The following is a 25,399-nucleotide window of genomic DNA, read 5'->3' on the forward strand; positions in this document are numbered from 1 at the left end:
AAAGTGTCTATCATACACTCTCTTATAAAGTGATCTGCATATAAGGCAACTTTTCAACTTTCCAGCCAAAAAAACTGGGGTTGGATAAAATGGAACTGAAGGTCAGCATACAAAGAGTGAAGGCTGTGGCCAGTCTCCCACTCCATTTTATCCAGGGCAGATCCACCATAATATGTCCAGTATAACTGGCAAGTACAACAACAATCTACATTTATATATTGGCTTTAATGTAGAAAAATGTTCCACGGTGTTTCATGGAAGTGTAATCAGACAAAAATCTACAAGCCAAAGAATGAGATATTGGGAGAGGTGATCATGAGCTGTAGAAGGAGGTAGAGGTTTAGGGAGGGAGACCAGCCAGAAGAGCATTAGAATAGTTGAGTATGGAGGTGACAATGGCCTGGATGAAGGTTTCGGCATCAGTTGGGTTGAGGCAGGGGTAAAACCGGATGAAGTTATGGAGGTGACAGTAGGCGGTCTTTTTGATGCAGATTTGTGAAGACGAGACTTGATCCCCACAAGAACTGTGCAGTGGTTATTCCTACCAACGCTGTCATACACAGAAGCATTTGCAGCAGGTAGATCGGTAAGGATGAGGTCAAGTAGGTTATTCCCTTCCGTTGGTTCTCTCACCACCTGCCGCAAGGCCAGTCTGGAGTGGTGGTACTACCATTGAAGTCCCCCACCTAGAATGTACAACACAGAATCGGGCCATTTGGCCCAACATGTCCATGCCAGTGTTTATGCACCACATGAGCCTCCTCCCACCCTTCTTCATCTAACCCCATCAACATAGCCTTCTATTCCTTTCCCCCTCATGTGTTTATCTAGCTTCCCCTTAAATGAAATTATGCTTGTCGCTTCACCTTCTCCTTGAGGTAGTGATTTCCACATTCTGGGTAAAGAAGTTTCTCCTGAATTCTGAGCTATTGCTATCCTAGTACTTTCTCCAAGTGGTGATCAACATGGAAAAGTACTGATTCATCAGCGGAGAATGGGCAGTACGTGGTAATCAGCAGGAGGTTTCCTTGTCCATGTTGGGCCTGAAGCCATGAGACTTTATGGGGACCGGAGTCAATGTTGAAGACTCCCAGAGCCACTGTCCCCTCCCAAATGTATATCACTGTGACCCCACCTCTGGTGGGTTTATCCTGGCACTGGAGCAGGACATACCAGGGATGATGATGCAGAAGTCCGGGACGTTGGGTGAGAGGTACGATTCTGTGAATATGATTATGCCAGGCTGTTGCTTGACTAGTTTGTGAGGCAGCTCTCCCAACTTTGACATTAGTCCCCAGATATTAGAGAGAAGGACTTTGCAGGGTTGACTGGGCTGGGTATGTTTTCATCATGTGCTGATCCGATGTCTAGGTCGCAGCTGAGTGGTCTGTCTGGTTTTATTCTTGTTATTTTTTTGTAATTGTTTTAACCCACAACTTAGTGGTTTGCGAGGCCATTTCAGAGTGCAATTAAGAGTCAACCACGTTAGTGTGGGACTGGAGTCATATATAGGCTAGACCAAGGAAGAACTGCAGGTTTACTTCCCTAAAGGATTTATGGTTGGAAGCTCAGAATTGAATAGGATACAGATTGCGAACAGTCTGCTTCAGCCTGAGACAATGGTCAGGAAGATGATGGAATCGTTAGCATCGTTGGCAAGGGTACAGAGTTTATAGCGGGGACTGAAGACAATGGCTAAGTCTTTCCAATATTTAACTGAAGGAAACTGCGGCTCATCCACGACTGGATATCATACATGTGGAAGCTGACTCCATGTCTGCGATGATGTTGCCACAGAGCAACATGCAGTCACACAGAATGTTATTTGTGACTTTGGTAAGAGCAGTTTTGAGGCCAATGGCAGGGCAGAATCCTGACTGGAGAGATTCAAACAAGGAATTACGGGAAAGATGGGCACGGATTTGGAAGGCGACAACAGGGGCGAGGAGTTTGGAAAGGAAAGGGAGATTGAAGATGGGCCAGTGATTTGCAAGAGTCAAGGGTGGGTTATCTCGGAGGACACGAGGGCCGATGGGAAGTGGGGAAAGCAGCAGAAGCATGGAGGATGGAGGGGGGCAGGGGAGAGACGTTTAAAGAAATGCTTCATTTGAGGATGGGGTGGGGGGGGCGGTGAAAAGAAGCCAGGGGTTAAATTTGCTGCTAATGATAATCTTCAAGTTGTGGGCGGTTTATGCACATGAGAGCGATGCCCGAAAGCATTTGTTATGGTCCAGCCAGATCTGGTGATGCATGATAAAACCAGCTGCGTACCAGATATACTCAAATCTGCCCCCTTGGACTTGAGGAAGCAAAGATCAGGGCCATTGATGAGGTTACCAGTGGGCATGAGGTTGGGGCAGTTTGATTTGCTGCTTACGAGTTACTCAACCTCCACTTTGTACAGCACCAGTCTTTTCTTCAACTTAATGCTCACATTTGACAATACCTTCTACTTTAACCATCCAGGAATGACATAATGCCATGCCTTATATGTGGACATATGCAGTTTATAGTTCTATTCAATATTCTACTGATGGACAAAAAAAAAAATCTTTGAACCTCTCAAGTCTTTCTGCCTTGTCAGTAGTGGAATTGAAATGAACAAATATCTCTTATTGCACTTGCGTGTTTAATCATAAGTTTCACTGTAGCTGAGCTACTATCTAACGATCATAGGGAAGCATGTGAATGAAAAAGGTATGCATGCAGGAAAAAAAGAAATTTGGAGGAGGGATTATGAAAAAAAACCCAAGATGTATTCAATAAAGATGTCTTCTTAAATACTCCAGTCTTTACCAATGTAACAAAGCCATTTGAAAAATAATTAATGGGAGAATGTGCAAAAATTCTAAACTTAGTGAAAAATGTATTGTTACCCAAGCAATTACTGCAGTTAGCCTTCATTCCATTTCAGCATAGTGAAATTGTTGCAAAGTTAATACAATTGGCTTTAAAAATTGAATCCACTTCAACAATTTTTCCAATGATAAAGAATCCAAGTTCAGTTTAATTAATTGCACAATGACTATATTAGCAGAAAAATAAAGCAATAATAGAATGCATGAAAGCCCATAAGGACTAGCCATTGTTACTCAAACCAGATTCACAAGCATCTTTCTAAAATCACTGATGTAAATATTTTGTATAACATAAAAGCCACCACCTTCTGACAATGACATTTACAGTGAAAGGTCTAGTACCATTTAAAATGGATAAAGAAAGAAAACCTATGCAGGAAAGATGCAAAACATAACTATGAATAACTAGATATAAGCCCTTGGTTTGCAATAGGTCAAAATAGAGCCATCTTTTATAAGTAACATTTCATGCTAAATGATTTCTGGAAGATAAGTAATTAGACAAATAACTAATTGTGCACACTGTAACTCCGATTTCTACTCCAGGTAAGATTACAAAATGCCCAAGGCTGAGCAGCAATGATCACAAAAACCCCAGTAATACCTGAAAATGAGCTGATCTGGGCTGGAACCCAACAAGTGAATTAAAATTCTACTAAACTAAATCAAATGAATGTGAAAGACCAGTAAAATATTGCCAAAGATGAGTACCACAACGATGCAGCTGTCTTCAACAATGAGAAATCTAGCATATCTTAGTAATTGTAACGGAAGCCAACTATTTTTCACTATTGGAGCAAAGGGGGAAGAAAGAAAGAATGCTACAACAGATGCGAATCATGCTTCTAAATCACACAATTGGCCAGTCTCTAAATACAGGCTATTTAAAAACAAATTTGATGTGTACTAATTTGCTCTCCTCCTATTTTTTTTCCTACTGTACTACACAGAAAGTGATTATGACAGACAGGATTTCCATACAACATTCCACACAAGAAATGTAGTAACAGACAAATGAATGCTCCTTGAAATGAAAATAAGAAATGCAGGTGGTAACTTTGCTTCCCGGAAGATTGATACTGTTGAGATTGACCACTTGACTGCTTTGATGAAGATCTTCTCTCTGCTGGCCATAAGAGTCTTATATAATGTAAATTTAGGCAGTCTCAATCCAATTCTTTTAGTGGGCATGGGCCTACAGTACAAAATTGACACTCAGAAGACATAACGCTGAAGATGGAAAAAGGTAAAACATTGCAGAAGTTGCCAAGAAACATTGTTGGAGCAGAGTGGAAAGCACCAACCATGTTATACCTGATCTGGGAGTGCTTGAGGCTAACACCAGGTATCTTAAGGGGAAAAATGTTCCAATCCCCAGCACCAACATCCTTCACCTTGATGAACACAGAAGTCAAAAGAAATGCTAGAACCCATATGCGAAGGTCTGCTTTTTCCCCTCAGAAATGACCCTGCCTTCCTCTAGTGATATGCCAAAACTATCTTATGCCAGGGATGGCTTCAAGGTTCTGCTGGTGTTTAAAAACTTCCAAATTCTCCAAAGGTTTCCCTTTAAAAGGAGAGACCATTAGAGCTTTGACTCCAGGTCGATCAGTAGACTTAAACTTCTTAGCCAGGTAGAACTGCCGTGTAACAACAACGTGCAGCACCTTTAATGTATTAAAACGTCCCAAGTTTCTTCACAGGAGCATTACAAACAAAATTTAACACCAAGCCACAGAAGGAGATGTTAGGACAGGTGACCAAAAGCTTGGTCAAAGACATAGGTTTTAAGGAGGGTCTTAAGGAGGAGAGAGGTGTCGACAGGCAGAGAGGTTTAGGAAGGGAATTCCAGAGCTTAGGGCCTACGCAGCTGAAGGCTCGGCCGCCAATGGCTCCTATGTTCCTAAGGTAGCATCGTAAAAAAAGCTTTTGTAGATAACAATTTTAAAAAAAGCTTGCCAAATGTACATACTGGTGTAAATTACAGCAAAAAGAACAAGTCATCACTGGCCCATGCCACCTCCTCCCACACCATCCCCCCCCCCCTCTCTCCATCATTAAAAAAAAATCTGTTTTGTACTCTTAAACTGTAAGTGGAGTTAGTGGTGGATGACTTTTTTGAAAAAGAATGTAGAATAGACAATGAGGGATATTCTTGATAGTAAATAGCATGTCAATTTAAAAAAAAAAACAAATCTGAATGAGCACAGAAGCCTTCTAATACCACATATATCCCTCACACTTGTTGCTTAGTTTTGCCTGTGGTCTATACCTACTTGCAAGGAACTGTACACTGCAGGAAGTCCACCATCTTCTGGGCATGTTGCTTGGAACCGTAATAGAAATCCAGACCATCTAAAAACAAAATTCGGTCAATGCTGAAGCTAAACTTTTGGTTATTGTAAATCATTCAAAATCTCAAAATAAGCGGATATGCATGAACAAAGAGACACGTCAAAACCCTGCACTGCTTTTCCCAAAACTTATACCTTATAGATGGCTCAAATTTATCTTTCAAATATATACAAATGTTAAAAGCAGAAGACTGTTCATCCAAAATCAAATAGTAGATTGCTAAAGTAAATTTTAATTAGCATAAAGCATGCCTTTGACTTTCCAGTTACTTCCAAACTGCATCTCCCCTAAACTCCAATTTCATGTAATACCAAGCCTGTTGAAATTTACATTAGTTTAAATCTTGTTGGTTTTGATAGGTTATTTGACCATGGAGGGCATCAGAACTGAGCCCTAAACCATATTTCCCAAAGTTCATGCCTGTATGCTTTCCAGCAGGGACCGGCGGCTATTGATTAGTGATGGGAATCCAAACTGTTTTTTTTTGCCATCCATTGCTCTTCTGGTTGAGATCAGCTAACTCAAGATAGACTGGAAATTCATCCTGGGACTTTCAGCTCTGTATGGCTGTTATATATTGCCTTTACTAACTGTTCTCAGGAGAAGCTATGAATTCTTATGTATATAGGCGAAAAGTAGCTTTCAGTATAATTTTCTACAATTCAGTTTCCTGTTTTCTAAAACCTTTGGCATGGTGGGGGGGGGGGGGGGGGGGTGGGGAGTAGGTCGGACTGAACACTCTATCATCACCGTCCCTGGGTACGTCCTGTCCCACCGGCAGGACAGACAAACCAGAGGTGACGGTACAGTGATATACAGTCAGGAGGGTGTGGCCATGGGAGTCCTCAACATTGACTCTGGACCCCATGAAATCTCATGGCATCAGGTCAAACATGGGCAAGGAAATCTCCTACTGATTACCACCTACCACCCTCCCTCAGCTGATGAATCAGTCCTCCTCCATGTTGAACATCACTTGGAGGAAGCACTGAGGGTAGCATGGGCACAGAATGTACTCTGGGTGGGGGACTTCAATGTCCATCACCAAGAGTGGCTCGGTAGCACCATTACTGACCGAGCTGGCCGAGTCCTGAAGGACAGAGCTGCCAGAGCGGGCCTGCGGCAGATGGTGAGCGAACCAACACGAGGGAAAAACTTACTTGACCTCGTCCTCACCAATCAACCTGTCGCAAATGCATCTGGCCATGACAGTATTGGTAGGAGTGACCAACGCACAGTCCTTGTGGAGACGAAGTCCCGTCTTCGCACTGAGGATACCATCCAACATGTTGTGTGGCACTATCAACATGCTAAATGGGATAGATTCAGAACAGATCTAGCAGCTCAAGACTGGGCATCCATGAGCTGCTGTGGGCCATCAGCAGCAGAATTGTATTCCAGCACAATCTGTAACCTCATGGCCCGGCATATTCCTCACTCTACCATTACCAACAAGCCAGGGGATCAACCCTGGTTCAATGAGGAGTGTAGAAGAACATGCCAGGTGCAGCACCAGGCATACCTAAAAATGAGATGCCAACCTTGTGAAGCTACAACTCAGGACTATATGCATGCTAAACAGCGGAAGCAACATGCTATAGACAGAGCTAAGCGATTCCGCAACCAACGGATCAGATCAAAACTCTACAGTCATGACACATCCAGTCGTGAATGGTGGTGGACAATTAAACAACGAACGGGAGGAAGAGGCTCTGTAAACATCCCCATCCTCAATGATGGCGGAGCCCAGCACGTGATTGCAAAAGACAAGGCTGAAGCGTTTGCAACCATCTTCAGCTAGAAGTGCCGAGTGGATGATCCATCTCGGCCTCCTCCCGATATCCCCACCATCACAGAAGCCAGTCTTCAGCCAATTCGATTCACTCCACGTGATATCAAGAAACGGCTGAGTGTACTGGATACAGCAAAGGCTATGGGCCCCGTGGTGCTGAAGACTTGTGCGCCAAAACTAACTGCACCTCTCGCCAAGCTGTTCCAGTACAGCTACAACACTGGCATCTACCTGACAATGTGGAAAATTGCCCAGGTATGCCCTGTCCACAAAAAGCAGGACAAATCCAATCCGGCCAATTACCGCCGCGTCAGTCCACTCAATCATCAGCAAAGTGATGGAAGGTGTCGTCGACAATGCTATCAAGCGCCACTTACTCACCAATAACCTGCTCACCGATCCTCAGTTTGGGTTCCATAAGAACATAAGAAATAGGAGCAGGAGTAGGCCAATCGGCCCCTCGAGCCTGCTCCGCCATTCAATAAGACCATGGCTGATCTGATCCTAACCTCAAATCTAAATTCATGTCCAATTTCCTGCCCGCTCCCCGTAACCCCTAATTCCCTTTACTTCTAGGAAACTGTACTTCTGTTTTAAATTTATTTAATGATGTAGCTTCCACAGCTTCCTGGGGCAGCAAATTCCACAGACCTACTACCCTCTGAGTGAAGAGGTTTCTCCTCATCTCAGTTTTCAAAGAGCAGCCCCTTATTCTAAGATTATGCCCCCTCGTTCTAGTTTCACCCATCCTTGGGAACATCCTTACCGCATCCACTCGATCAAGCCCCTTCACAATCTTATATGTTTCAATAAGATCGCCTCTCATTCTTCTGAACTCCAATGAGTAGAGTCCCAATCTACTCAACCTCTCCTCATACGTCCGCCCCCTCATCCCCGGAATTAACCGAGTGAACCTTCTTTGTACTGCCTCGAGAGCAAGTAGGTCTTTTCTTAAGTATGGACACCAAAACTGTATGCAGTATTCCAGGTGCGGTCTCACCAATACCTTATATAACTGCAGCAATACCTCCCTGTTTTTATATTCTATCCCCCTAGCAATAAAAGCCAACATTCCGTTGGCCTTCTTGATCACCTGCTGCACCTGCATACTAACTTTGATTTTCTTGCAGTAGGACCCCCAGATCCTTTTGAACTGCAGTACTTTCCAGTTTCTCGCCATTAAGATAATAACTTGCTCTCTGCTTTTTCCTGCCAAAGTGCATAACCTCACATTTTCCAATATTGTATTGCATCTGCCAAATCTGCACCCACTCACCCAGCTTGTCTATATCCCCTTGTAGGTTTTTTATGTCCTCCTCCTCACTCTCTACTTTCCCTTCCATCTTTGTATCATCTGCAAACTTTGATATGTTACACTCGGTCCCCTCCTCCAAATCGTTAATATAGATTGTAAAGAGTTGGGGACCCAGCACCGACCCCTGCGGAACACCACTGGCTACTGGTTGCCAGTCCGACAATGAACCATTTATCCCAACTCTCTGCTTCCTGTTAGATAACCAATCCTCCACCCATGCCAGAATATTACCCCCAATCCAGTGATTCTTTATCTTGAGCAATAATCTTTTATGTGGCACCTTGTCGAATGCCTTCTGGAAGTCTAAATACACTACGTCCACTGGTTCCCATTTATCCACCCTGCACGTTATGTCCTCAAAGAACTCAAGCAAATTTGTCAGACATGACTTCCCCCTTCGTAAAGCCATGCTGACTTTGTCCAATTAAATTATGCTTATCCAAATGTTCTGCTACTGTCTCCTTAATAATAGACTCCAAAATTTTACCCACCACAGATGTTAGGCTAACTGGTCTATAATTTCCAGCCTTCTGCCTACTACCCTTTTTAAATAAGGGTGTTACATTAGCAGTTTTCCAATCTGCCGGGACCTTTGCCGAGTCCAGAGAATTTTGCAAAATTATTACCAAAGCATCCACAATCCCTACTGCCACGTCCCTCAAGACCATGGGATGTAAGCCATCAGGTCCAGGGGATTTATCCGCCTTGAGTCCCATTAATTTACTGAGTACCAATTCCTTAGTGATTTTAATCGTATTAAGCTCCTCCCCCACCCCCCCCCCCCCACCAGAGAGCTCCCTGTTTGTCCAGTGTTGGGATATTCTTAGTGTCCTCTACCGTAAAGACTGAAACAAAATATTTGTTCAGCATTTTTGCCATCTCCATGTTTCCCACCATTAATTTCCGGTCTCATCCTCTAAGGGACCTACGTTTGCCTTAGCCACCCTTTTTCTTTTTATATAACTACAGAAACTCTTGCTATTTTTTATATTTTTTGCTAATCTATTTTCAAAGTCTATCTTCCCTTTCTTAATCAATTCTTTAGTTACTTTTTGCTGTCTTTTGAAGACTTCCCAATCTTCTATCCTCCCACTAAGTTTGGCTACCTTATATGTCCTTGTTTTTAGTCGGATACTATCCTTAATTTCTTTACTTAGCCACGGATGGCTGTCATTTCTTTTACACCCTTTTTTCCTCAGTGGAATATATATTTTTTGAAAGTTGTAAAATAACTCCTTGAATGAACACCACTGCTCATGTACCACCTTACCCTTTAATCTATTTTCCCAGTCCACTTTAATCAATTCCGCTCTCATACCATCATAGTCTCCTTTATTCAAGCTCAGTACGCTTGTTTGAGAACCAACCTTCTCACCCTCTACTTGGATATGGAATTTAACTATGTTATGGTCACTCATTCCAAGGAGATCCTTAACTAGGACATTAATTAATTAATCCTGGCTCATTACACAGGACCAGGTCCAAGGTTGCTTGCTCCCTTGTAGGATTAGTTACATACTGCTCAAGAAATCCATCCCTAATATACTCAATAAACTCTTCCTCAAGGCTGCCCTGCCCAATTTGATTTGTCCAGTCAATATGATAGTTAAAATCCCCCATAATTATAGCTGTTCCCTTATTACATGCCCCGACTATTTCCTGATTAATACTTCTTCCAGCAGAGTTGCAACTATTAGGAGGCCTATATACTATGCCCACCAGCGTTCTTTTCCCCTTATTATTCCTCATCTCCACCCAAACTGTTTCATTATCCTGATCCTTTGTCCCAATATCATTTCTCTGTATTACAGTGATTCCTTCCTTTATTAACATAGCCACCCCACCTCCCCTTCCTTTTTGCAAGTCCTTCCTGATTGTTAAATCCCCTGGCATATTTAATTCCCAGTCGTTGTCACCCTGCAGCCATGTTTCTGTAATGGCCACAAGATCATACCCATACGTAGTTATTTGTGCCGTTAACTCGTCCATTTTGTTACGAATGCTACGTGCATTCAGATAAAGAACTTCCAAATATGTCTTGTGACACTTAGTTCCTGCTTTTTCCTTTTTTAACACTTTACCTTTTACTCCATACCTTCTGTCCCTTCCTGACACGCTTTCCTCTGTCTCCCTGCTCAGGTTCCCAACCCCCTGCCACAGCTTTGATGCTGGGTTAATCGCCTTACGTCTTCTAGTTTTTATTTTATCTGTCATGCCTAAAGTACACTTTCTTTCTGCTGCTCTACGCTTTTCCCTTTCACTTATTCTTGAACAACTATTTGTCCTGCTTTTTAATTTATCTCCTAACTCCTTAAATTCACCTTGCAGGGCCCCATCCCTTTTTTTAATCTATGTCGTTGGTACCAATATGGACCACGACTACTGACTGTTCACCCTCCCCCTCCAGAATGCCCTGCAGCCGCTCCGTGACATCCTTGACCCTAGCACCAGGGAGGCAACATACCATCCTGGAGTCATGTTTGCGGCCGCAGAAATGCCTATCTGTTCCCCTTACAATTGAATCCCCTATCACTATAGCCCTGCCACTCTTCTTCCTCCCCTCCTGTGCAGCAGAGCCATCCGTGGTGCCCCGAACCTGGGTTCCACCAGGACCACTCAGCTCCAGACCTCATTGCAGCCTTGGTCCAAACATGGACAAAAGAGCTGAATTCCAGAGGTGAGGTGAGAGTGACTGCCCTTGACATCAAGGCAGCATTTGATTGAGTGTGGCACCAAGGAGCCCTAGTAAAATTGAAGTCAATGGGAATCACAGGGAAAACTCTCCAGTGGCTGAAGTCATACCTAGCACAAAGGAAGATGGGAGTGGTTGTTGGAGGCCAATCATCTCAGCCCCAGGACATTGCTGCAGGAGTTCCTCAAGGCAGTGTCCTAAGCCCAACCATCTTCAGCTGCTTCATCAATGACCTTCCCTCCATCATAAGGTCAGAAATGGGGATGTTCGCTGATGATTGCATAGTATTCAGTTCCATTCGCAACCCCTCAAATAATGAAGCAGTCCGTGCCCGCAAGCAGCAAGACCTGGACAACATCCAGGCTTGGGCCGATAAGTGGCAAATAACATTTGCACCAGACAAGTGCCAGGCAATGACCATCTCCAACAAGAGTCTCTAACCACCTCCCCTTGACATTCAAAGGCATTACCATTGCCGAATCCACCACCATCAACATCCTGGGGGTTACCATTGACCAGAAACTTAACTGGACCAGACACTTAAATACTGTGGCTACAAGAGCAGGTCAGAGGCTGGGTATTCTGCAGCGAGTGACTCACCTCCTGACTCCCCAAAGTCTTTCCACCATCTACAAGGCACAAGTCAGGAGTGTGATGGAATACTCTCCACTTTCCTGGATGAGTGCAGCTCCAACAACACTCAAGAAGCTCAACACCATCCAGGACAAAGCAGCCCACTTGATTGGCACCCCATCCACCACCATAAACATGCACTTCCTTCACCACTGGCGCACTGTGGCTGCAGTGTGTACCATCCACAGGATGCACTGCAGCAACTCGCCAAGGCTTCTTCGACAGCATCTCCCAAACCAGCGACCTCTACCTCCTAAAAGGACAAGGGCAGCAGGCACATGGGAACAACACCACCTGCACGCTCCCCTCCAAGTCACACACCATCCCGACTTGGAAACATATCGCTGTTCCTTCATTGTCGCTGGGTCAAAATCCTGGAACTCCCTAACAGCACTGTGGGAGAACCTTCACCACACAGACTGCAGCGGCGGCTCACCACCACCTTCTCAAGGGCAATATCTAGAGGACTAGAGTACAAGGGGGCAGAGGTTATGCTGCAGCTATACAAAACCCTGGTTAGACCGCACCTGGAGTACTGTGAGCAGTTCTGGGCACCGCACCTTCGGAAGGACATATTGGCCTTGGAGGGAGTGCAGCGTAGGTTTACTAGAATGATACCCGGACTTCAAGGGTTAAGTTACGAGGAGAGATTACACAAATTGGGGTTGTATTCTCTAGAGTTTCGAAGGTTAAGGGGTGATCTGATCGAAGTTTATAAGATATTAAGGGGAACAGATAGGGTGGATAGAGAGAAACTATTTCCGCTGGTTGGGGATTTTAGGAGTAGGGGGCACAGTCTAAAAATTGGAGCCAGACCTTTCAGGAGCGAGATTAGAAAACATTTCTACACACAAAGGGTTGTGGAAGTTTGGAACTCTCTTTCACAAACGGCAATTGATACTAGCTCAATTGCTAAATTTAAATGTGAGATAGATAGCTTTTTGGCAACCAAAGGCATTAAGGGATATGGGCCAAAGGCAGGTATATGGAGTTAGATCACAGATCAGCCACGATCTTATCAAATGGCAGAGCAGGCACGAGGGGCTGAATGGCCTACTCCTGTTCATATGTTCCCAATTAGGGATGAGTAATAAATGCTGGCCTCGCCAGCGACGTCCGCATCCCATGAACGAATAAAAAAACTTTATCGTTTTTCCTACTCTTTGAAAACGCAATTTTGGTTCAGATTAATGAGATTTAAAATAAAGTGCACCTGTAAATGTCAACAGGCTTGGTATTATACTGTGCAAAGATTAATGTACGAATACTTAACACACTCTTACAGAATTCCTTTGTCCATTATTTTAATACAGCCATTAACACATTTAAAATAAGAAGGTTAATGTCTGGTAAAATAACAGACAAAGGAATTGTATTTGAAAATATTAAGTACTCATACGATAATCATTGCACAGTATAATATCACGGTTAAATAGATAAAATTTAATTGGTGGCCTTTTACACAGTGAGTTATGATGATCTGAGCGGTGGAAGCAGATTCACTAATAACTTTCAAATGGTAATTGGATAAATATTGAAGGGAAAATTTGCAGGGCTACGGGGAAAGAGCAGGGGCCTGGGACTAATTGGATAGCTCTTTCAAAGAGCCGACACATGCATGATGGGCCAAATGGCATCCAGTGCTGTATCATTCTATGAAATTTCCCCAGGCTCTCATGACATATGGCTACTTGTCAAACTGTATCAGCTTCATCAAAAGAAAAGGGGCTATAATTGGTGGGAAAATAATATGAAGAGTGAGAATTCCAGGACATTGCCAATCTAACAACCAAGACAAAGAACTAGCTCACAATATTCACTTACCATGGATTTCCTTGACACGAAGCGTGTTTTGATGCAGTTTATGTTTAAGAATTAATTGTTCCAGGTAATAAAAAGTTTTCTTATGTGGAGTCTAAGGAGGAACCAACAGAAATAGGAAGGAGAACTTTTCATTTAGCCAGAAATAAGATTTTAATGTAATTATTTTCAAATTATATTTTGAGAATACACTGTCCAAAACAAAACATTTCAGATGATAAGTAAGTCTGGAGATAAAACATGCTGCAAGACTTGATAGGGCACTTTTTGCAGATATCTATAGAATGATAGTAGGAAATTCATTGAAAATGTCATATGGATCAAAATTATCCTTGCATCCAAAAAGGTTTCCTCTCCCATTATTGCAGGTTAATAGGTACACTTTGCTTGCAGCTCACATAGTTAAATGTAGTCAAGTACATTTACTTGCAACTGAAAGCATTATGTTTGTATTTATGAAAATCAACAAATGCTTATGTTAAGAGACAAGGATAACCATTATAGTGTCGCTTGGAGAACGTAAAATCAATTCTCATTTGCCACGAAGGAGGAAAAAGTAGATTTAACAGCTTAAATTCCTAGGTATGATGCTGCAATATTGGTATTACATGCACAATTAGCCGAGGCTTTAAGCACCACCCCCCCCACTTAATTTTGGCACATATCTGGTGGGTGGGACCCACCCCTGTAATGTCCGCTATGGATCCGGCCACATTTCCGGCCCCAGAGTCATTAGCATAGAGAAGATGGGCTCCCTGGCCTACGCTGGCGAGTAGTGCCAGTCTGGAGGGTGAAACATGCCACAGCAGGCCCAAGGAAGAAAGTCAGCCAGTGCACTGCCTGGGGATTTTTTTTTTAAATTGACAAAGCCTGTATATAGCAGTCCAAAGACTCTCCATCGATATCTGAATATCGGATACACAAATGGGAGGAAACAAGTGTTTCTCTCATCCACATTCAATTTACATAGACCCAGCCACATATGGGCAGACATACTGTGGCCAAAGGGAACCGATCCCTGCAAACATTGGGAGACAACAAAGTGCGTCCCCAAGTAGCTTTCCACCTCCACCTGCCCCAGATTTGCCAAACAAAAAAAAACATTCAATCTGACAAAGTACACCAACTAAACTGGCACCTTTTCAGAAATTCCATTTTGAATTGATGTGAAGTTTGTGAATTGTTTTTTAAATTTAAGATTTAATTGAAGTGTTAAGAATCGGGTGTATTTAATGGTATTTGTTTTAGTATTTCAAATACATCTTTTAAAAGATCATAAATGCTGCTCAGCACATTGAAACGTTAAGGCTTTTTAACGTTACTTTTGCAGTTATAACAGCATTTTTCTCACCTTCTGTCGGACTTGTACTACTGCCTTCCAATAGTCCTTAGCTTCAACACGGTGGCAATCATCACACATCTGTTGCAGGATGACAAAATCTATCACAAAAACCTGTTGCAAGATTGCTCCACTCATTACCTGCACACAAAATTAGAAAATTTAAAAACAGGTTGAAAATTAAATACTGCAATTTAATTGTAGAACTGCAGCTATAAATAATTTCAGTGACGCACAAGGTCAGAACTGTTTCCTCAGTCAAAGGGTCAAGACACCTGGGAAATATAAAGTACTCAGACAGGCACAGACCGAAGGCTATCAGCAAGTTACCTGGCAACTCCATCAGCTAGGGACAATGCATGCCCCAGCAAGAAGAAAAAAAAATTCTACATCTATTGAATGGTATGAAAAACTGTAAGCACATTATAGTTCTACAAAACTCTATCGCAAACAAGGCCCTTCCCAACCAACCACCTCATCTGCATCAACACCCTAGGCCTGGCTGAAACCTGGCTCATTAACACTCACCCCTTTCCCTCTCACTAAGGCCATCCCACCCAGATACAGAAAATCTGCTCAAATTCTCATGGAAGGAAAGTGGGACTCATCTTTGCTTATTCCCTTACTTATCCACATTCAAAAATTTCAATCTCTCTCACGTTCCCAATTTTCCATTCAAGATCCTCAATGCTTCCCTTCAAAATATTCAATATAGCAGTGAGAATGTCACCTCAGGAAGCAGGTTCTTTTTTTTAAAAAAAACACTGACAACACTTCCCTCTACAGTAAGGTTCCCCAATAAATGCAGTGACTCAATAAAAGAAAAACCAAGAAATGGATAGTTACTATAGCTGGAGAATAACTTTCGACTCACCTCCTTTTGAACGGTAAGTTTGACCTTTAATCTCTTGGAATGAGGCTCGGTCCAAATAAAGCCTGCATCAATTAACCGTACCTGAATAAAAGAAGCAATTGATGTTGAAGTTGCAAGCAAAAGGTATCTCCACAATTAATTTTCCCCATTAACGGATTTTCTACACAGAAACACATCTGTCCAAATTAACAGTGCTTTATTTCATACTTAGATCATATAAAGATTCTAGGACAAGTCTTTGGAGCTCACCAAACCTTCCCAAAATGTCACAATACAACATATATTTTTCCCTCTGCCAATTTTCTCCCCTTTTCTGGAAGGGTCAACTCTGCTACTGTGCGCTACAAATCACCCTCCTGAATATTGTCCAACTGGCAATATTAACAAGAACATTCACAGCGACCAGTGAGGGGGAGGGTCATTACAGCCAAGCCCGATACTGTTCGCAAATACACAATTCCAGCAGGGTTCAATGGATAGAATTCAGGAGCGACAAGCCTGACCAATTTCTTACCCCCACTCCCCCTCTCCAGAGGAACTGAAGCCAATTTAGTGCATCTATTGCCACCGCAGCTTGAGATCAACCAACAGGTGAAACCAGAAATCAAACACAAGACTTTCCTAGTCTACATGGCTCAGCTACTTAGGGGTTAGCCCCAAAACATTTTGTAATAATATAAATTTATATAATAAATTTAAATATAAAGCTTTAGTGCAAAATTGAAAACTACATATTTACTAATGTTCTTTTACTGATCCAAATGTGTGGATTATTTTCACTATAGAATCGAAGGATTACAGCAGGTCTCAAAAATGACTTACTTTTGATTTTCAAACACATGGAATTAATGACTATTTAAAAGAAAATAAGGAATAGTGGTCAAGTTTAACCCATTCTCTTCATCAAGTTGAAAATACTTTAAATTAAGATTAGTAAGGACAGCAGTCGAGTGGTAGAACACATTAAATGCTCCGCTTCACAGACTAGATGGTTCCGGCTAACAGACACTCTGGTTTCTTATTCCCACCTGAGAGAAGAGGCTGTGGAGATGTCCATGGCTAAGAAAGGGAACATATTTTTTTTCTTTAAATGTTTAATCCGATAAGGTAACTTGCAGCACTACCTGCAACCTGTGGTCACCTCTATCCTTTTCATATTGAAAGAGGCTTTCAATATAGTGAATACTCAGAGCAAATTTTGAATGGCGCCCAAGCATTGTGTTATACTGGGGCTTTTGTTGAAAATGATCGCCAATCATTTCAATGATCTTCCCGTTTCCTTTACAGGTACAGCATAAACTAATCAATAATAATTCCTAAAAAGCAATTGTCAGTTTCAACATCGGGAATTTTTTTAAAAAATATGACTCATTGTTTGTATTTAAACAATCATTCAAAATATCAATGAATACCGATGACAAAGACAAGCCCATAGAAGAAATTGTCCAGTAAGCAACTTCTGTTCAGCAATTCTGCCTACGTCAATAGTTTTATGTGATGTTCTGCTGAGTTTTGCTATTGGTTAGTAGAAAATATAGCAAAACTCTACATGCTCATGCTTGCTAAACGGAACTGTGGCTCCTGATCAGCATATATACGGGATAACTATACTAAACTAACTAATAGCTGGCGGGTTTGATCCTGCCGCCTGACCTCTCAGCTCAAACACATTCTATCTGATTCACTGAAACCACTAGCTCCTGAGCCCTAAAGAGGACCCTGTGAACTGCTGACTAATCTTTATTAAATGGTAGACCTGGTCTCAGCCCAATTACTTGAAGTGGGGGAGGGAGGGAGGGAAGAAAAGATGACGTGGTAGAAATTGTCTATGGCCTGCTTTCAGGCGCATAACCAAAGGCGTGAAGACAGCACGTGCCTCAACCAGGAGGCCCGAGGCTCACCCGAAATTGGTCGTCGGGCCTCGTTTCAATAATTTGGACGAGCTGCCGGTGCTTCTCTAAAGGCAGCTCGCCCATTTGAAGAAGAATTTCAGGCCTCAGGTAAGTTCCAGGGGGGATTGCAGGCAGACAGTATCCCTCGTGAGTGCTGTGGAGCCAGGAAGAGCGCCCCTGATCAAACTCTTTTTAAAAAAAAAATTGCTCACTTTTTGTTGGCGGCTATTTAGCCGCAGCGACCGCTGAAGATTCTTGAGCAGAGAAAACTTGCTGTTTTAGCTATACGCCAGGGACGCCTGAAAAGCACCCATCCCAGTCTGGAGCTGGATGTCTTTCAGGTGTCCATGGGTGCAGAGTGATGCCGCCGCCGCCACCCCCCCCACCACCTCCAAATTGGTACGTTTTGTGTCCATTTTCCACCTGAAAAACAGGTGCACCACGGACCAAATTTTCTCCCATTTAATGATGGTGGTTTTTAGTATATTAGATATAAAGTGGTTGTGCTGAGAGGTCAGATGATTGGATCAAACCAGTCAGCTGGCAGGTAGCTCAATAAGGTTATTATGTATATAGGATCAGCAGCCACAGTTCTGTTTAGTGTGCATGATTTTTTTTTATTTTAGTTGTATTTTCTACCAACCAATAGAAAAACTCAGCAGAATCTCAAATAAAACTATTGACATCTATACAGAATCGCTGTTCAGAAGTTAATGCCCTACTGGACAATTTCTTCTGTGATTGTGTCATCTGTACTCATTGCTTAAAAACAAATATTTGAAAATAAAAATCAATAAAGCGACGACTGCATTGACTTTCCTCTTCATTAAATTAACATTCTGACATTTCCCAGTTCCACTTTGCAAAATTCAACATCAGAAATTTACAAAAAAAGCCTTGATATTAGAAGCATATTTGTATTTTAAAAATGTAAAGTATAAATAGACATCTAAGAGGGTATGTCGAAAGGTCAAGCAAATTTTTAAATAACAGACTGAGTTATAGTTGATAAAATAAGATTCCAAGGCACTGGCAAACTAACAATGCTATTAGTGCAAGGTTTCTTCGTCAGCACCTCCCAAACCCGGGACCTCTACCATTTGGAATGACAAGGGCAACAGGCGCATAGGAACACCATCACCTGCATGGTCCCCTCCAAGTCACACACCATCCTGACTTGGAAGTATATCGCGTTCTTTCATCGTCGCTGGGTCGAAATCCTGGAACAGCCTACCTAACAGCACGGTGGGAGTACCTTCACCACACGGACTGCAGCAGTTCAAGGCAGTGGCTCACCACCACCTTCTCAAGGGCAATTAGGGATGGGTAATAAATGCTGGCCTTGCCAGCAACACCCACATCCCATGAATGAATTTTTAAAAATTACTGCAGCTAATATGAGAAAAGAGACTGCTAATATTCATGTACAACGGTGGAAAATATTCAAATGTTAAAGTCACTATCAAAGAGTTTTGATAAGATAGGCTTGAAATAAACAACCAGATTTTCCATCGGATAAAAATATAACTACAAAATTAAGCTATGAAGCATAAATAAAAAGCACAATGTCAAAGTTTGTAGGTGACACGAAACTCGGAAATGTAGTTAACAGTGAGGAGGATAGTAACCGACTTCAGGAGGACGTAGACAGGCTGGTGAAATGTGCAGTCACATGGCAGATGAAACTTAACGCAGAGAAGTGTAAAGTGATACATTTTGGTAGGAAGAATGAGGAGAGGCAATAAGTCAAATGGTACAATTTTAAAGGGGGTGCAGGAACAGAGACACCGGGGGGTGTATGTATACAAGTCTTTGAAGGTGAGAAGACAAGTTGAGAAGGCTGTTAAAAAAAGGCACATAGGATGCTTGGCTTTATAAATAGAGGCATAGAGTACAAAAGCAAGGAAGTTATGCTAAACTTTATAAAACACTAGTTAGACCCCAGCTGGAGTTTTGGGGCCAATTCTGAACACCGCACTTTAGGAAGGTTGTCCAGGCCTTGGAGAGGGTGCAGAAGAGATTTACTAGAATGGTATCAGGGATGAGAGACTTTAGTTACATGGAGAAAATGGAGGAGTTGGGGTTGTTCTCCTTAGAGCAGAGAAGGAAAAGAGGAAATTTGATAGTGATATTCAAAATCATGAAGAGTTTTGATAGAGTAAATAAGGAAAAACTGTTTCAAGCAGAAGGGTCAGTAACCAGAGGACACAGATTTAAAGGTAATTGGCAAAAGAGCCTGAGGCGACACGAGAAAAATACTTTTTATGCAGCGAGTAGTTATGATCTGGAATGCACTGCCTGAAAGGGTAGTGGAAGCAGATTCAATAATAACTTTCAAAAGGGAGTTGGATAAATACTTGCAAGGCTATGGGGAAAGAGCAGGGTAGTGGGACTAATTGGATAGCTCTTTCAAAGAGCCAGCCCAGGCACGATGGGCCGAATGGCTTCCTTTTGTGCTGTATCATTCTATTCTATGATTCTATTTTGTGACTGCAATTAAATGATAGCTAAAAAAAAATTAAACATCCATTTTGCCAGATGACTGTCTACTAACTTTGGTCAAAGGGGACTTCAGTTTTTTAAGACACAAAGTTAAAAGTTCTCTTGATTCCAATGCACATTGTATCCAGGTTCCTGGAGGCTGAAGATATCTGTGGAACAAAAACAAAAGTCAACATGTGAGTTAATTCATCAAGGCAATCTTGTAGCCATTATCTATTAATGGATGAGTAGATCGATCATTAGGAGCTGGGATTTGTCCAACATAGCTCCAGAAAATCTTGCAAGCCAATGCCCCAACGGATGGAGTAGTCCTGGATGGACAAGCAGTGGAAAGTTTACCAGTGCCCACGTGCTGGTAAGCGGCATGGTTTTAGCTAGTTGAACTCTACGAGTACCACTGTATATACTTTAATCCCCAAGTCTTCAATCTGCATCTGAAAGATCTGGATTTAGGTGGGTGAGTTATCTGCCTATATAGAAAAAGTGTGCACCCTGCATCAGGCTTAGCTTAGTTCGAAAACTCGTAAGCATGGCGATGGGTTTCTGCTTGTATCAGACACATAGCTAACTTAAAAGAAATAGGCATTATTAATATTTACCAAGCTTGTTCTGGCAAAAAAATGAGGACATTATTTAACGTGTTCAAAACAATTTTGTTTTCCTTTTTAACAAAGGATACCAAGAGGAATGATGGAAATTACAGATAAAATCGGTGATTTCATTTCCATTTAATATGAAAACTGCAGATTATAACGAATAAACAAATCAAATTTAGTTTCCTAACAATGAAGATTTATTTTCTACTCAAGCAAAACTGTAAAACCATTCTTAACAAATGTATTTATAACTTAGACAGGAAATCTTATAATTTTTTCCAGAAAATTAAGTGTCTAAATAACTTTCATCTAGCAATCATCGATTATACCTCTGAATAGTTGAAATAATTCTGTAATGGTTTGTACATGAATAATTGTATCAAAAAAGGAGGAAATCTAATGGGCCAGATTTTGCTGAAAAAATAACAGCACCCAAATCAGCCAGCAACTTGTAGCAAGGAAGAGATACCCCGTGAATTGCGGATTGCCACACATTGCTAGCCGATTTGCACTGCTCCAGTTAGCTTCGCGAAAATGGCATCGCGTGCTTAACCTCTGTGATTTTCAAGATGTTGCTGGTTTTGCACAATAATTGCCCATTAAACTCACCACAGAAAGTTAAGTCTTGTAATTATCAGCACAAGTATCCTTTTAACGACATAATTGTTTGTCTGCCAATCAACCTCTCGCTCTGTAAATAAACAATTGTGTGGAGTCTCATTCCTTCAGGATGTGAATTGTTCAAGATTTTAAAAATGTCAAATTTTTTAATCTTACTTTTCTTTTCTGTCTCTCTTAATCCAACTTTTCTTTCCCTCTCTATTTCTTTCTGTACCGGATTTGACATTGAATTCACCCACTCTAATTTACCCTCCTGCTCAGTCCTCCCTCTGTTTGTTTCTCAATCATTAAATCTCATTGGTTAAGGAAATACACTGTTTGTCCTATTGTTCACCAAGGTCCCAGATGCCCTGCTCCCCTCGCTGTGTCATTATCAGCTCGCACTTCCAGCATCTTTGGGGCAAAATATTTTAAAACTTAAACCTGCAATTATAAGACTAACAGGGCAAGCCGCAAGATGCCTCACTCCAGCAAAATCTGAACCATTACTTTTGTACAAATTGAAGCATTCATAATAGAAAGCCTTAGAAAAAACCAAGGGTTTATTGTCAAATCTTTTCAGCTCAATCTTTCCAAAGTCTGTCCTACTAATCTAATCTTTAAATAATGCCAAAGCGGTTGACAAAAAAATAAAAACATTGGGCCTGATCTTGCTGGAAAATAATGTCATGTTAACAACGCACAGTTATTAATGCACAAATCAGCCAGCAGGAAAAAGTCTAATGGCATGCACCGCAAGATGCCCCATTCTAGCAAGATCTGGCCCATTATTTCAGAGACCTGAATAAGCAAATCATCACAGAGGTTTCCAGCACTCAACTGTCTTGAGCTAAAAAAAAATGGTAAGTTTAATCCTTTTAAACTCTGATCTACTGGTGGATTGAATTAAATTTTCCCACACTTCTGTTAAAAGGATTAATGATTCTAAAATTTTTCATCAATGTCCATACCAAACTATCATTTCTCCAAAGATTCATATGGATGCTTATTCTTAACAGAATATGGTAACTTTAAAACAAGTTAATAGTCCATACAAAAAATAACTTTTAGACAAGTTTACTTTTAGCCAGGACTATAAACCCTCCCCCTTGCACGAAGTCATTCCAGTTAAGAACTGACAGGCAAGCAATTCTTAGGCCTCTGAGGATATTGCTCTGAACTAGTCACTGCAAAACATCTGAGACAAGCACAGATCAACTCTTCCAATTTAGCCTGCTTCAGGGAAGAATCTCATCTTTCCTCAGCAGATCAAAACTTATAATTTAAGATATGGTAGTGAAAATTTGTGGCCTCCCATGCCATTATCACATCAGCATGCTGCACCAATCGAAAATGCTCCCCTAGACTCATCACATCTTTAAGTAACAAAAATAGTACAAAATAATTCTAATCTACAATCATTACCTCTCACACTGCTTGCAGAAATTGACATTTACTTGTTTTGGGATTCCTTCTGTGATGTCAACTTGAGTTCGTAAGCAGGCAACACACATGTTTGCAGGATTTGGAGAGATAGGAATACCACACTGGCAGCAGAGGCTGAGAATGGAAGGAAACCAATTGAATACATCTAAAAAAAAATCACTATGTCTGCCAAAGACATAAATGTTTACTTTTGAACAGTTTGAATATCTACTCTCCTATCAAGATTTTAAATGACTATAATTTCCTGTATTCTGCAAGGTAAGGAAACTGGTAACATTATAGTCTGAATCTTGTAACAGAAATCAGTAGTTCACTAGCCATCTTGATTTACCACCTCTATACAGTGATTTTTTGTAAACTTGACTATGAATAATTGGGAGAATACAATTTATTCTAAAGGCTCAAGTGACTTAAGCAACCCCCAACAGTTTATACATGATTGTAGCCTTATACTCACTTCTAACATTTTGTTGATAACATTCTGAACTCTCAATAAGTGATCCTGTGAGGTGGAAACTTATGCAAATTACTTCAGTTGGACATTTAAAGTTGAAAAAAGACATAGCTAATACTAGGAGTGTGCTACAGACCACTAGGTCAGAATATGAAACAGTGAAAGCAGTTCTATCACACTGTTGCTAGGAAATTCTGAGATTGGAACAAAACAGCTGGAAGGGATTGCCTGGAGGTCAAATACACAAACTGGTATACAAACAGGAGCCCAAGGGGATGGATTTGCACAAAGGTTCTCCCAATTGTCCGCTGTGACTTCAGCAGAAGAGCCACAGACACCCCACTAAACAGCGTAAATTTGCACCATTCCGGGATTTCCACAGCTCTTCCTGTCACGGCAGCAGGAGAATCCCCATAGAAATTAACCCCCATATATCTATGACTCCATGCCTACTATTAGGTTAGAACCATACAAGCTTACAGCACAGATGGCAGCCATAGCCGAGTGGCTTTTGTTGGACCAATACAAACTAATCCCATTGCCTCACCTGATCCTATAGCCTTGTATTCAGTTCTTATCCAATTTTCCATTAAAAGATGCAATGGTCACAGCCTCAACCATTTCCTGTGGCAAAGCATTCCACACTCCAACTACCCTGTGTAAAGAGATATCTCTTAACCTGTCTCCTCACTCTGTGGCAATTTTAAATTAACAGCACCATTTCACTGCCTCCCCAATGAGAGGAAGTAGTCTTTTCTATTTGTTCCATCAAAATCCTTAATGATTTTTTAAGTATTAAATTTACTTGTAAGTCTTTTGAGGTACAAGCAGCTGCAAGTGAACTTCTACACTTCCAACTAGTGGAATCACTGTTTGTGCAGTATGCTGGGTTACAAAATAGTGGCAATGCCTTTACATTTTATGGCAAGTCCTACTGCTCGAGGTCCTTATTACCTACTGTTCGAGGTCCTTATTACCTACTGTTCACCAACAAAGGGCTCATACCTGCCTGTGTCAGTTGTCTATTGACCAGTGACCATCGGACTTGGAGGGAGATAAGCAAAGTCTCTTTGGGATCGTTAGCTGCAAATTAGCACTCAACACTGGAAGAATGGAACCAAAATAATCCTCAGTAATCCAATATCTAAACTAGGTGGTGTCACTGTATTGTGGGGGTATGTAAATAACTGGCAAGCAATTCCATCCCCTCTGCAATCCAAGCTTGACTCATGGATCAGACCTGGAGGGGTAGACCAGTCACTGGAGACTGATTGTTCCCACTCAGTTCCTGCAAGCCAATGCCTAACAGACTGGCGCACATAGTTAGACAAACAGTAGGAAGTTTACCAGTGCTCTGTGTTAGGAAGCGTTGGGAGTCCCCAAGCCTTGGCTCTAACCAACCTCTGTCCAAATTGTTTGGGCTTAGGTAAGTAGTCCAGGTCCTTACAGGGAGAGCCTGTCCATTGCATATTACACAAACTCTCAATACTTGGTTTGAAGACTCTTAAGCAGGGCGATGGGGTTTCCACAAGCATCAGGCACTGAGTGACGGGGGAAAAAAAAATAAAACTTCAATCACAGAACGATTGCAAATACTACAATTATTCTACTTACATATGTCCCTGGGTGCTTGCAGCGGGTTTCTTCATGTATTCCATCTCTTCGGGCAAAGTTGACCACTGCACCGTGTGCTGATCTGTAAGAGAAGCCAAAGTACGTCAGTCAGTCAGTCAATCGGTCGGGTGCACAAGCCCCGCGCAGTGGAACGTCCATTTTTAAAACCCTGCGGCCGTTAAACTGTGTCCTGAACACGAGTGTGAGCCCGGCACGAGGAGCCGGTGCCGCAACCCCCTGCCGCTGGCGTTTACCGGTCCTGGACCTAGGTCCAGGTCCACAGCAGCCAACTCCTACTTGAAAGTAGAAAATCAAAACTCGACTAGCATTTACCCTGGTTTGAAAACGAACTGTTCGGGATTCCTGTCGTTATTCTCCTGACTGCCCGTCTCCCAGTGTCTGCATCCAACTCCCTCACAGCATGCCACCCGGAAACTCCCCGCTCAACATTTCCGGCTCCTCCGAATAGCTGGCTGCACTGTGCCTGAATTAGTGAGATTGAAAATTTTAGGCGTTTATAAATAAGATGGTATGTAAAACTATGCTGAGCAGTGTTCCTGTGGTTTTTTTTTACCAATTTAAAAGATGCTTGTACTGCTTTGCCGAGACCGCTAAT

General features: G+C 41.9%; 1 protein-coding gene across 1 annotated transcript in view; it reads right to left on the minus strand.

Moving 5' to 3' along the window:
• The window catches only part of nmd3 (NMD3 ribosome export adaptor), a 50,115-nt gene extending 24,867 nt beyond the window's left edge, over positions 1 to 25,248 (minus strand). The window contains exons 1-8 of the mRNA XM_067995370.1: positions 25,117 to 25,248; positions 24,784 to 24,865; positions 22,695 to 22,829; positions 20,126 to 20,222; positions 15,680 to 15,760; positions 14,818 to 14,946; positions 13,470 to 13,560; positions 5,135 to 5,213 (exon numbers count right to left, since the gene is read on the minus strand). Coding sequence (XP_067851471.1) covers positions 5,135 to 5,213; positions 13,470 to 13,560; positions 14,818 to 14,946; positions 15,680 to 15,760; positions 20,126 to 20,222; positions 22,695 to 22,829; positions 24,784 to 24,827 — 656 coding nt within the window. The 5' untranslated portion in view covers positions 24,828 to 24,865; positions 25,117 to 25,248. The remainder of the gene's footprint in view (positions 1 to 5,134; positions 5,214 to 13,469; positions 13,561 to 14,817; positions 14,947 to 15,679; positions 15,761 to 20,125; positions 20,223 to 22,694; positions 22,830 to 24,783; positions 24,866 to 25,116) is intronic.
• Between the last annotated feature and the right edge of the window lie 151 nt (positions 25,249 to 25,399).

Source organism: Heptranchias perlo, chromosome 13 (assembly GCF_035084215.1).
Source record: "Heptranchias perlo isolate sHepPer1 chromosome 13, sHepPer1.hap1, whole genome shotgun sequence".
NCBI classification, from domain to species: Eukaryota; Metazoa; Chordata; class Chondrichthyes; order Hexanchiformes; family Hexanchidae; genus Heptranchias; species Heptranchias perlo.